This window comes from Triplophysa rosa, linkage group LG12 (assembly GCF_024868665.1).
Source record: "Triplophysa rosa linkage group LG12, Trosa_1v2, whole genome shotgun sequence".
In the NCBI taxonomy this organism is placed as follows: domain Eukaryota; kingdom Metazoa; phylum Chordata; class Actinopteri; order Cypriniformes; family Nemacheilidae; genus Triplophysa; species Triplophysa rosa.
Window position 1 is genome coordinate 25,439,165 of NC_079901.1, and position 13,251 is coordinate 25,452,415.

The 13,251-nt window shown below is 40.4% G+C and overlaps 2 protein-coding genes across 5 annotated transcripts; both read right to left on the reverse strand.

The window, feature by feature from the left end:
- Positions 1–2,395, reverse strand: LOC130562886 (cytochrome c oxidase subunit 5A, mitochondrial). The gene is made up of 5 exons (XM_057348194.1): positions 2,264–2,395; positions 1,543–1,659; positions 1,340–1,461; positions 556–673; positions 1–119 (listed from the first exon to the last, which is right to left on the reverse strand). Exons 1-4 carry the CDS (start codon positions 2,325–2,327, stop codon positions 560–562), a joined length of 417 nt encoding a protein of 138 aa, XP_057204177.1. The 5' UTR covers positions 2,328–2,395; the 3' UTR covers positions 1–119; positions 556–559.
- Positions 2,396–6,968: 4,573 nt separating this feature from the next.
- Positions 6,969–13,165, reverse strand: LOC130562384 (ribonuclease P protein subunit p25-like protein). 4 transcript variants are annotated; one of them, XM_057347294.1, is made up of 4 exons: positions 13,053–13,165; positions 10,841–11,439; positions 10,437–10,511; positions 6,969–10,254 (listed from the first exon to the last, which is right to left on the reverse strand). In XM_057347294.1, the coding sequence occupies exon 4, from the start codon at positions 9,708–9,710 to the stop codon at positions 9,057–9,059; it is 654 nt and encodes a 217-aa protein (XP_057203277.1). In that variant the 5' UTR covers positions 9,711–10,254; positions 10,437–10,511; positions 10,841–11,439; positions 13,053–13,165; the 3' UTR covers positions 6,969–9,056. The 4 variants fall into 4 exon arrangements, with proteins under 4 accessions (XP_057203277.1, XP_057203279.1, XP_057203280.1 ...); XM_057347296.1 differs by having other exon boundaries at positions 6,969–9,858; positions 9,941–11,439; XM_057347297.1 differs by having other exon boundaries at positions 6,969–9,858; positions 9,937–11,439.
- Between the last annotated feature and the right edge of the window lie 86 nt (positions 13,166–13,251).

Consider the following 13,251-nt stretch of genomic DNA (forward strand, 5'->3'; position numbering starts at 1 on the left):
TTGAAGTATTGCTGGGTTTATTGGGTCCATTGCTTTACACAAGACAGAACGGAGTCTGACATCTTTAAAATCACACAGTGAGTCAAGAGGTAGAATCCTCATCAAATTCACATAAAAACCTGAAATATAAACAGAGACATCAGAGCGTTATCATCATAAAGTCTTGCATGTGACACGTCTATTTACATTTCTTCAAGCTTACATTTACAGACCCTCACATGAGATAACAGACAACAAAGTACTTATTATTGTGTGTCAATACTGTGGGATATTCAAAACGTCATTTACTCTTACATTCTGGGTGGTGTAATGAATGACAACAGTTCACAATTCAAACCCCATAATACTAATATGACCCACACAGCTGCAATCCAGAGCACCATTTGCTTTAGAGGGACTACGATTGAGACAAAATACCACTTTTGATAAAGATGATTTCTTATCAAAGGTTCTCACGACTGTTCTATATCTGATGCCGTCAGGCAAAATGATGGCAATGATCAGATTTTATTTAAAGCACTCGACACAAAATCTCATCCTCGTGTTTCAACTGACCGCTTCACACTTTATCAATGCCCAGTTCTTCTGGGGTGGAGATGCCCAGCTCCTGCAGTGTAGGACTCAGCTCCTGGATCACATACGGGTAGATCTCCTTATGAGGTCCAGATTTATCCTGAGGAAATAAACGGGAGCGTGCGAGGAGTGTTAATGATGACACACATGCACGCACGCACGCACGCACGCACGCACGCACGCACGCACGCACGCACACACACACACACACCCATCTGGTTGACTATCCCCGTGGGGACAGTCCATAGGCGTAATGTTTTTATACTGTACAAACTGTATATTCTATCCCCTATCCCTAACCCTATCCCTAAACCTAAAGATCATAGAACACTTTTTGCATTTTTAGATTTGTAAAAAATATTGTTCTGTACAATTTATAAGCTTTTGTGCCTCAATTGTGGTCCCCACAGTGACATGAGTCCCCATGTGTTGGTGTGTATTCAGGTTTAGGTCCCCACCGGGATATACAAACATGAACACACACACATACACACACACACACACACACACACACACACACACACACACACACACACTTAACATTCTGAGCAGTGAACACACTTACACGGATTAACTGGTTTCGTGATTAAGCATTAACAAGCTTTTCAGTATCTATGCAGATGAAGCTTTAGAGTTATTAGGAGTTAGTCTGAATGACTGTGATAACATTTCTAATGACCTATTCTCTTAATGAATGCTACGTTTATCTTTAAGACGAATTACGCTATAGACACACAAACAGGAAAGTCAAAGTCTGCTGTCTCACTCTGACAGCTTCTAGGATGCGGATGGCGCTGGCCAGATCATTCAAGCGCCTGCAGGCACGCAGAGCAGAATCAATGATCTTCGGCTCAGGGACAAGATCATAACCGATCAGTGTGTTCATGCCTGAAGAAAGAGACATCACAGTATTGAAATCAAAATACTTCTCTTTAATTCCGGTGTGAAACACACAAAGATTTGTGTCACCTTTGCGCAGCTCCCAGGCGTCGAGGTCTGGTTTGCTGAAGTACGTCACCCAGCGAGAATCAAACTCCTCATCTGTCTCAACTTCAGCATGAGAGTAACATCTGACAGCCAGAGGAGCTACAAACATTCAGTCAGATACACCGCTGTACACATCAAGCTGATCTCAAGTCACATCACAATTTAATATCTGAACATCTTTGAGACGTCAGGAGAGGAGTGGTAACAATACAGAGCTTAGCCCAAACAAACAGTATGATATGAAGTCTACTTGACAGTATACTTTGATATGCACCATGTCTAAGAAAACCTCAGTGCCCTTGTCCTTCATGGTTTTTTCCTATCAATGCTTTAGCTTATTCAGCATGAGCTCATCAAGTTTAAATGATGAAATATGTAATGAAGAGATTTATAATGCACGTGAAATACGTGCGCGAGCAGATGATGTGTGACGTGGGTCATGACAAGGGCAAACACACAAACACACACACAGAGAGAAAGAGAGAGAGAGAGAGAGAGAGAGAAAAGATAAAGAGAGGGTGATCTATATTGTCAGAGTTAAACTGTGAATCGATCATCGATGAGCGATGACAGAATTGATCAGACACATGCTGCTGTGTGATCATCATCAGATTATATGACTTTGACCTCTCAGCACAGATCTGATCTCATGTATTTGATCGGATAAATAAGCATTTGTTCAGTGTGGTCTCTCAGGGTTCACCTGTGTGATTCGCTCGTGTTCGGCTCAGACTCCTGAACCCCGCGCGCAGAACCGCTGAAAACATCCTCACCGATCAGAACTCAACTGCTGCGGGTCCAAAAGAACACGACGCGCCGTGATGACGCAACAGCAGACGGCGAACCGAAATGACGCATAAGAGGGCGGGGTTCTGAGCGTGATTTTTCAAATTCAATAGACAACAAAACAACATTGGGAGGTTTACAGATTTATGTAAAATGTGAAATGTAAAGATAAATGAAATAAATAAAATACAAAATAAAATGACATTAAAAATGTCATTAGATTTTAGGATTGGAACGTGTCATTCAGATATTTATGTATCATATAAATAAAACTGAAAGTGCTATTGCACTCCTCATCGCCAATTTTATATTAAAAGAGAGATCAAACAAATAGAAAAACAAAAATCTCGGACATAAAATGAAGTTTTTTTTAAATACAATTCATGAACATCCAAAATAAATCCATTACATATTTTTAAACGTGATTTCTTTGTTTTAATTAATTTTGATGAAGGTCATTGTAGTTCTTTATTGTTTATACTTAATTACGATTTGATTCTTTTCTTAATGTAGAAATGTTATAAATCTATAACAATGTTAATGTTATAAATCTATGTGGTCTGGAGCAATGACATTTAACCACAGATATTTTTCCATTGGATGGATTTTCTTCTTATTCAAAAATCAATACTGTCATCTATACTTTGCTCTTTTTCTGTTTATATTGATATGTATTTTATACTTTTATTTTATTTGTATCTGTATTTATGCAGAATGTTTATATTTAATTTTCCTGTGCTTTGGCAATGTAAAATTTTTTTATCATGCCAATAAAGCTTCTTTGAATCTTGAATCAAAAAGGTTTCACAATTATTTTACAGTAAAACTCTTGATGTGAGTATACTTACCGCTAGATGGCAGCATATCCACACGTTTACTTATCTATCTAAATGAGGCCACTGATTCCACAGACTTTTATTGTTTTCATACACAGCTAGTTCAAGTATAAACAGCCTAACCCAACCCACACTCCAACACTAACCCTAAAAGAAAACTTTTTTCACAATTTTGAAAAATAAATTTACTATATTTGTATAGTTTTCTTTACAAATGAGGACATCCTCCAAAAAGATTCTTTCTGGATTTGTCAAGTTTTACTCACTTTTGGGAACATGTGTCCCCATAATATAGTTAAGTGGGTACACACACAAACCTTTCTACATTTTTACACATACAAAACTTTAGTTTGTGATCTCAGGTTTTACTATCACAATGGAGGCTATACACCTGTAGACACACACATGAATGTCCATGTTTGTTGGGGTGAGACATGTTTAAATGGAAGGCCTATAAGACCTTAAACACCCGAACACACTGCTGAGAGATTCATAAGACTCCGTGTGTCTTCATTTGACCCTACTGATGAATAAACTGTCTGAAGTATTTCCTCCTGCGCCATACATTAAAAATGAATATTCACAAAAATTCAGTACTGGAATGTGGGGATGGATATACACTTCAATAACATTTAAACCACACACACACACACATGTATGTTTTACTATCCCCGTGGGGACAGTCCATAGGCGTAATGTTTTTTATACTGTACAAACTGTATATTTTATCCCCTATCCCTAAAGATCGTAGAAAACTTTTTGCATTTTTAGATTTTCAAAAATGATCGTTCTGTACAATTTATAAGCTTTTGTGCCCTTGGGGACCTCAATTTTGGTCCCCACAGTGACACGAGTCCCCATGAGTTCAGGTTTAGGTCCCCACTAACATTTAAAAACCAAGTCCACACACACACACGCACGCACGCACGCACGCACACACACACACGCGCGCACACACACACGCGCGCACACACACACACTCACACGCGCACACGTCACTGTGCAGCAATATGGAATGTGTGTCTTTCAGCTGTTAATCAGAGCTTGTTTGATGTGTGTAATCCGCTAATATTGTTGAGTGTGTAAACTCTGGCGGGCTTTCATTCAGCGGACATTATCGTGTCTCACAGCTTTGACTCCAGCACTGCAATTACACCCTCAACTGCTTCCATTAATTCAACACGCAGGAATTTCAGTCACATGACCACCACCCTGATCTCAGTCCAGCTAATATCTGCTGCTCAATATCAGCATGAGCACGTCTGGAAAACAGAAAGTCTGCACATTTCGAGGCCATTTTTACTGAGTTATTTTATATGCAAACAATAAGGAATGGGCTTTCAAAGCTGTTCAAAAGCTGTGTTGCAGCTGATATGCAGTCAAGTAAATCACTGTAATGTGTAAATGAATGAACATGATCTTGCTAACATGACTTTACAGAGGTCAATCCACAGAGTAGAGCTGTCTGCAAACATGGTGCACGGTAACGGTTGCTAAGGTAAGAAAGTGATCACTGATGGTTGAGCACAGTGAATAATGTGTGATAAATCCACCAGCAGAGTTTCACACTTTCATTTCCTTTCTGCTTGCTTTCATAGAAAAGTGATTTGCATAATTTCAGGACATTCTTTTTGGGGGATATTCATGGCTTTACTGATCATTCATTTCTCTTGGATGTATAATCAATCACAGAGTTATTCTACGTCAGGTCAGGTTTGTGCAACCTTAGGTCCATCCTGAGAGAAGAGCCCCGGAGCGCCGACAACGGCCCAGTAAATATTCCATTTGAAAGGATTCCCTGATAAGAGCAGCCGAAAAACTGAGGCAACGGCCATTCTTCTAGATAAGACCAAACCATCTGCAGAGAGAGAGATAGTGAACTTCTACAACAAAACACTCAACCACAGACAGAGACAGAGGGAGAGAGAATTTTACATTGCACACATTATTGCACTCAGCCCAGCTGAAAATGCTTTAGCAATACAAATGTGCAGTTTTTGTCATACCAATAAAACACATTTAAAATGGAAAGAGAGAGAGAGAGAGAGAGAGAGAGAGAGAGAGGCAGACAGACAGAAGGAGAAAGAGAGTTCTGGTTGAGAGTTCTTATAGTACATGTTCTGAAAATTCAAAATAAATGTTTGTTTACCTTAGAAATGAAGAAATACACAAATGTCTTCTTCTCTTTATTTTCACTTTGGATACATTTTTAAGGAACAGTCAAATAAAACTTCTGTTGTGATTTACTCACTTCTCTCTAAATCTAAGTAGCCTATTATTTAAAAATGCTGCTGTTGGGCAAACAGTCATTAAACTATAAATTATTTTCCCACATGCAAAACTGGGTCAATTCCCAGCGTCGACGTCCAGGACATAAATCGCCAGGACAGGTCACAGATCAGTTCTGTGTGCTGGGGTCTTTATCTGTGTGTCCGTCTGCATATGCACAGTCAGCACAGAATATCAAACGCCTGCCTGAGGTCACTGCAATATTTACATGAGCTGCTGACTCAGATAAGACCCCCGGCTCTCTGATAACACCCCTCCGCATCACTCAGTGCCTGCAGCTCTCTCCGGCTTCACCGCCCTGTGATGATTCATTTAGTCAACTGGAAAAAGAAGGATAATGATGTGTCCATCACACCCCACAGAACTTCAGGAGAGACTGATGCTGCCCAGAAAAACAAACGATATATCACCCAGAACATTACCACAAAACGTATCAAATCTATAACAGTAATAAATTAACTTAACGTTGCTTTGAAACGGCTTTGCTTTTGAATGAATAAGAAATGGACATTATTGCTCAAGAAAAACATCTCTTTTGTGCTCTACAGAAACCAACAGAACCGATAGTAATGAGAGAATTTTAATATTTGGAGGAACAAAAAGACTGGGCGTGTGCTTGTTGTCATTCAGAAGGTCCATTTGGAGAGCAGATCTGCACAAATAGATAGCGCGGACTGTTTGTGCGCACATATTAAAAACACGCCCGAGACATTTTGATAAATTGAAAGCGTTAAGTGGTTTTCAGCCCTCGAGAGATTTTCATTACGATCAAGAGAAACGTCCTGAGGTTAGACAGAGAGAGACAGAGACAGAGAGAGAGAGAGAGAGAGAGAGAGAGAGAGAGAGAGAGAGAGAGAGAGCTCTCTTCATAGACATCATAACACTGAATGATAAATGTTACTGGAAAAATCTTCTCTGATAGAAACACAATCTGTCAGGATGTTTGTAGAAAACAATAGATCGGGAGTTTGATGAAGTGACTGTCAAAAGATCCAAGTGTGTGTGTATGAAGATTACACGCACACACACACGCGCGCACACACACACACACACACACACACACACACACACACACACACACTAATAAACACGTCCATAATTTTGCACCATAAATGAATGCCATTATAATTTTTTAAGTCAATATTAAACAGAATTCACAAGCCAATGACTTCTAAAGAGACAAAAGTATTCATCTGAAGAAAAACTGCACTGCACTGTGGAAAAGCTAAAATAAGCTTTTGATGTGCACAGGGACGGGTTATGACTTCAAAGGGCCCCGGGGCCAGTTACCTCCAAGGGCACCCCTCCCAAAAACTTTTTGTTCTTTCCCTTAGCTGCGCATTCACGGTTATAGAAAGTTAAGATGATCATGAATGTTAAAACCCTTCTCGCTCCGCATCAAATGCCTGCGCTACGCTAAAAATAATCTGTACAGGGTTTAGAAGTCTAATATTAGATACACAGCGAAAAATCAAGAATGGACCAAATTAAGGCGTATGAAACACACGTCTTTAATTAACTGTCAAATATACACGTATTTAATGCATCACATAAATAAAAAATGATTTCTCACCATAAAATGCCCCCGTGACACATGTCTGTAAACATCAAATCATCAAGCAAAGATTCAGAAAATGCCATTTAAATGTGCTGTAATTTAGTTAATAAGTTAAAGTAACATAAAAACACACGTTGCCATGATTTGTTGATCATTTCATTTTTTTACAGGGTATCCACAGAGGCCTTGTATAGGCTACGGGACCCATATATTAAATTTAGATAAACATTTGTTTTCATTGTTGTTGTGTATCCAAACTGGATGGCGCAACCTTGAAGCTCAGGGCACTCTCGCCCCCTCGGGCTCACTGGCCCCATTGGCCTGGTCAGTAATCCATCCCTGGATGTGCAACACATTTAAATGAGCTCCAGAGATCATGAAAATGCCTGACAAACATTGTTTTAACCGTTTGAAATGGAAATTGTTTTTTGCAAGCTGTAAAAACATTTAGCAGCCATTAATAAAAGTGCATGTTTCCAGAAGCAGATATATTTATGATAAACCTCAGGCAGTTGGCATTTAATCAAAACACATTTTCTGGGTGACATTCTATGATAAAGTAACAGGAGTGACACACAGATTGTGGTTCAGTTTATCAGTGTGAGTGAAATGAAATTCGCCGTATCACATCATCATTCATCACACGACCTGTTGTCCTTAAACCCACCACAGTAAACAGTAAAAGTGTGATTTCTGCCTTACAATGACAGAGAGAGAATGATTTATTCACACAAAGTTGCAAAAGAAAAGAAATATACACATCAATGTTTTTTACAGCATGAATAAAGGAATCTTACAACCAACAACGCTGAGTAATTATATTTCACAAAATGAAGCCCTTTTCTACAGTAGGCCTGTACTTACGATTATTTTTAGTGACAAATATAATCATTATTATTTAATTTAACACATTACACTAATGAACAATTGGGAGAAAAGATGCGTTATTGTTATGTAAAGAAAGTCACAGTGCAACAAACCTGAAGTGTTATTCTCACAGATCAACTCTAATGTGACAGGACAGAAAATAACACCGATCTGTGGCCTTGACTTTAATTATAAATATTACACGGCTCGTTGGAATGCTTGATTCTGATTGGCCAGTCGCGACATTTGCAGGTTCGTTATTCCCAGTTATACCATGGTGTGTTTGAATACTGGATTCTGATTGGCTGGAAGGTGTGCATTAAAAGTCTTTAACGCACGGGTAGCTCCAGTCAGTTTGATTACATTTAAAATTAACTGACAAAATAATCCTCATTTTGAGGTAAAATGACACTGTAAACATCAATAAAAGCTTTAACTTGGCAAATAATCATGGTATAAACGGGATAATCCACGGCTAGCCGTGCATTAAAGGATTTTAATGCACTCCGCTTCGCGTCGGGTGGTTCTTCGCTAGCTGTGGATTATCCCTTACATAACAACCTCTCAAACCTAATAACACGCGGTTACCTGGATGCAGCAAATCATTTTGACAGGTTTTTTGACAAATTAAATATAAATATGTCTTTTAATAACATATATGACATTATATTTACAAATGATTGAACCAAATTGAATGTTCGTGACATCTGAACGTCGTTTCTTACCTTAAAACCAAAAGTAAACGGCTTTTCCTCACGGGAGGTCTGCATTCGGTAAAAATGAGCAAATACATATTTCTAATTCACATTTCATGTCCAGTTTTTCTCTCATGTGGCAAGTGGCCGTGTAATAAGTGGGATAATGTACAAGCAGAAAATACGCCCCTTCAGTGTGATACAAGACCCTCCGCTTCGCGATCACACTGTCGGGGCTTATTTCTGTGATAACAACCGGCTGCCTGTACATTATCCCTTACGTAACACATGTGTGAACTGATTTATATCAAGTTTTATTTGTTAGACATTTAACCATCTGCAGGATACTGAATCAAAGCTTGTAAAATCTAAACGAATCTTGATTTATGCCCCTCTGTTATGTTGAAAGTGGAAATGTGGGCCAGTTCTCTGATCGATTTTATTGGTTGTCATTACCCATAATCCTCAGAGGCAGCATCTTTTAGCCTGCGGCTCCATCAGAGAGTCAGAGGAGTCTGTCGATCTGTTCTCCGGCACGCGTGAAACCTCGCCTCCGTTCCTCTGCTCCCAGACATTCTCTGGAGGTTGATAACCCGGTTCCAGAGGGTCGAGCGGATCTTTGGAGAGCAGGATACTGATGGACGGAAGAGTTCGGTGGACGGTCATCTCAGAGTCGCCGTCTTCCTGACTCTCCCACACCTCCCGTAAGCTCTTGTATTGCAGTTTGGTCATCTGATGAAGACCGCAGATCTTCCTCTTCATGATCTCAGCGCACGTGATGGTTTTGGTGACGGCCCTGCCCGACCCGGTGAACACGACATGTCTCAGTCCCGCCCGACCGCCGTCGTCCTGCATGCGTGCCATAGCGAAACCCATGAGGTTCCGAATTTTGCTGCCCTCTTTCACCTTCATTTCCAGCACGCCTGCCGGCAGTCCGGGAAACGGGCACAAACTATCCTCTTCTATCCGACACACTTTCTTAAAACCCACGGCGTGTCCTCGTTTGAGCTCGCGGTTTGTTGGAGAGGTGGAGGAGCTCTGAGCGTGTGCAGTCTGACCCGGAACACACAGACGGGCGTCACCATCCACGCTCGGCTCCATGACCGGGTGTGTGAGCATTTGAAACGGTCTCCGGAGTGAACGCTAAACGTGCCCGCAGCCAATCACTCCTTCATTTGAAACCCTCAAATTACAGACCGTTCCACCGGTCTCAGTCCTGTCCTACGGGCGAATGGCTGCCCTGAAAGGACAAACCTGAAAATAGAGTCTGTGGAACCAGCGTTTCATAAGAACAGAGAAGAAAATAAAACCATTCTCTTTTCAAGTTGTGAAGGGGTTGAGTTACCCACGTGTGTTCTGAAGCGCAGCGTCTGCTGAGGATTATCTGCTCTCTCAACCGCCCGGTAAATCTTCAACTTTTTCTTCTGTAGGTCCAACTTTTAGAGAGAAAAGCAACACGTTCACATGTTAGGGATCCAGATGCGGTTGTCTCGTCGGTTCTCTGGCTGTGCAGATGTGTTCACTGGAGAGCATCATCATCATCTCCATCACTGCGTCTCTACATGTCTCCTCTTCATCCACGTGCTGGCAGGGATCGTGAGGGCTGCGATCGCTCTTTATCTCTGCTGGCACCCCGCGCTGCCTCGTAAATGCAGGCGGGGATCTGAGAGGGAGAGCGAGAGAGAGAGAGAGAGAGAGAGAGAGAGAGAGAGAGCAGTCTTCTTAAAGTCACAGTAGCATCAGATCCCAGATGAATAATCTTATTTAATAACCACCACAAGAATTGTTTATACCCTTTACTCTATAAAGGTTTTTTCTTTAAAACAAAAAAAGGAAGACATATACCTCACATCAGTAAAGCATCTGATCCAGAGAACATGTTGAGCAGGAGTTTCAGCGTGTTACAATAATTGATTTTGGCTAAGGAACAAGTAAAAAACAAACTATTGATAAATATTTGATTAGTTTGAAACTTGAACCCTCAAAAGAATATTTCCTCGATTGCTGCCAGGTCTTCACTGCACACGATACTTTACAATTGATTAAATGATTTCTGTGACTTGTGTGTTAAACTGACAATGAAATCGTAGAAAAATAACAAATGTTTTTGAAACAAGTTCTAAAATGACTTTGTGAATAAACAGATGCTCCTTTAATAGCTTTAAAGCAACTTTGTGGCTGGATTTAGAGGACGTTCTGCTGTTGAACAATGAAAACAGAAGCGCTGGGACTCCGAGAGATGAACTTACAGCAGGTGAATGAACGTGTGAATTAAATGAGCTGAAATCTAACGGAAAACATCCTTCAGCGAGCCGCTGAAAGTCAACTGCACTGAGCTCAGCCTCTGTCCCTCTTCACACATCTGACCACAATCATTTACACAATGTGACGTTCGAGCGCTGCAGAAAGTGTTTTTACAGCCGTTTGTTGAGCTGAGGACGTACACAGAAACACATTTCCTCACATCTCCCATTTTATTTCTTTTATTTCTTTTTCATCATCAAATAAAGCATAAAATACTTAAACAGGTTGAACGGAATGCCAAAGCACAAATGAGGATTTCTGTGTTAATGCAGTGGGTTATGTTCAGCTCATCTGAAGTCTTCAGAAATATTCTCTCTCTCTCTCTCTCTGTGTGTGAGCGGTTCAGCGAGCTGGGATATTGTAGGGTGAGTTATTGGGGTTTTCATGAGTCTGGTTAGCGCTGTGTGCTCTGTCACTTAACCGCACAATCAGCAGAGACAGCCGAGGGTCTTCGAGCCGATCCCACCGGAGGAGAATCCCACAGAATGAAAGCTCAGCCAATGAGAAATGACAGTTCATTCAAGCTGAACCAATGAACTGTCGTCTGAGAGAGAGAGAGAAAGAGAGTCCTTTATATTCACAGATTCCTAAAGGGCAGAAAGTGGTATTTCATTCAAAAACAAAGTTTTTCTATTCCTGTGATTAATAAAAATGCAAAAAATGATGTTAGAGAATCATGTTTCATACATCACCAATTGTTTATTGTGAGAATGTTAATATCAGAGCGTAAAGAGAACGTCATTTTGAACGCATTACATGTTTGTAATTATAATTTTGGCCTAAATCATCTCAATATATGGATATGTGTCACGGTTCTCAGGGTGAGACACAGAGACAAGGACAGAGGACCCAAATGCAGACAGCGGGTAAGAGGTTAACACAAACTTTAATAATAACTAAAAATACAAAACAAGGACCCACGTGGGGGAACATAACAAAACATAGCAACACGGACAGGAACTAACTAGACTGAAAATAATAACATTTGACATGAACACTAAACTAAACTAACTACACAACAAGAACTCACCACAAAGACAAACACGACGCAACAGAACAATGATCCAGCACGAGACAGAAGACACAAGGGCATTATAAAGGGGACAAATCAAGAGGAAGCAGGTGCGGGGCATGAACTAATTAACAAACAATAACGAGGAGACGAAAGGGCGGGAACAGAGACGCCACACCGGAGAGTGGAAGACCATCAGGGACAAAACGTCACTCTCCACATAAAACAAGAGGTTCTATCATGGTTCTGCCACTAGGTCAAGAGAAGCAAGACAAGGTGGGGCAGAACCATGACAGATATGCAAACACTTAAATATAATCCTGAATGAATGTTTTACTAGTAAAAACAACTTTTAATACTGAACTCGTTTTATTTAAAAAATAGAAGTAATATCTTGCTGTGTTTTATGTTTTGTCTGCATGATTTTTCTTTCATAAAATGTGCATCAGCCAATCAACACGTAGCCAAGATACGCTGGCTCCTCCCTGTTTTCACAAGAATCTGTGTGATGCTGGAGAACAGAAGTTTGCATGTTGTGCAGTCATGAACATGTTGAACATCATTCAGATGGTGTGTGAGCGATGAGACGACACACACGCACACACATTTCTCACAATCATTTCATGTTCCTGCCTCTCATCTCACTCAAACAATTTGCCTCTCATTTGGGTGTAAATTTGTTTTTAAATATGATAAACTCTTCACTGAGCACAACACTGCCCACAGCGGGAGACATCGCAACAAATGAACCCACTCAGATCTGTGTGTGTGATCGTTTGCTTGTTTGGGTGAAATTACCCTCATCACTCATAAGGAGATACACAGCTGCCTGCGGCGAGCGAGAGACAGACCGAGAGAGAGTGAAAAAGAAATTGAAAATTGAGAGAGAGTGACACTATTTGCGTTAAAAATATCAAATGGGAATATATGAATAGCCTACATAATAAGCCAGAGCAGAGAATTGATAACACACGATTTCATCTGCAATAATAGACGTGTTTTCAAACCACAACATGATTTCAGCCTAATTCATCTTTTCACATTTCTTAATAGCTTTACCAATGAATCTGTCCATTACAAATGACCCAACAACACCTTTTCACACTGACAACACATACAAAACACACAGATTTAGATGAGCTCACCTCATCTGAGAGATCACCTCTCTCTCCAAATCATGATAATAGAATCGAGCACAGGTGACCTTAAACTGCTTCTTTATCAAATCACCATCAGAAGCAAAACCGTCTCAGTCTGCATCACCAGGGCAAATAAATTCAGAGAGAGAGTGAGAGAGAGAGAGAGAGAGAGACAGAGAGAGAGAGAGAGAGAGAGAGAGATGGA

Coding starts and splice junctions, on each gene's coding strand:
- LOC130562384 (XM_057347294.1), bottom strand. CDS start 9,710: ATGCTCACACACCCGGTCATGGAGCCGAGCGTGGATGGTGACGCCCGT.
- LOC130562886 (XM_057348194.1), bottom strand. CDS start 2,327: ATGTTTTCAGCGGTTCTGCGCGCGGGGTTCAGGAGTCTGAGCCGAACA. Junction 1,660..2,263: donor AACACGAGCGAATCACACAG/GTGAACCCTGAG, acceptor GAATGTTTGTAG/CTCCTCTGGCTGTCAGATGT. Junction 1,462..1,542: donor CGCCTGGGAGCTGCGCAAAG/GTGACACAAATC, acceptor CTCTTTCTTCAG/GCATGAACACACTGATCGGT.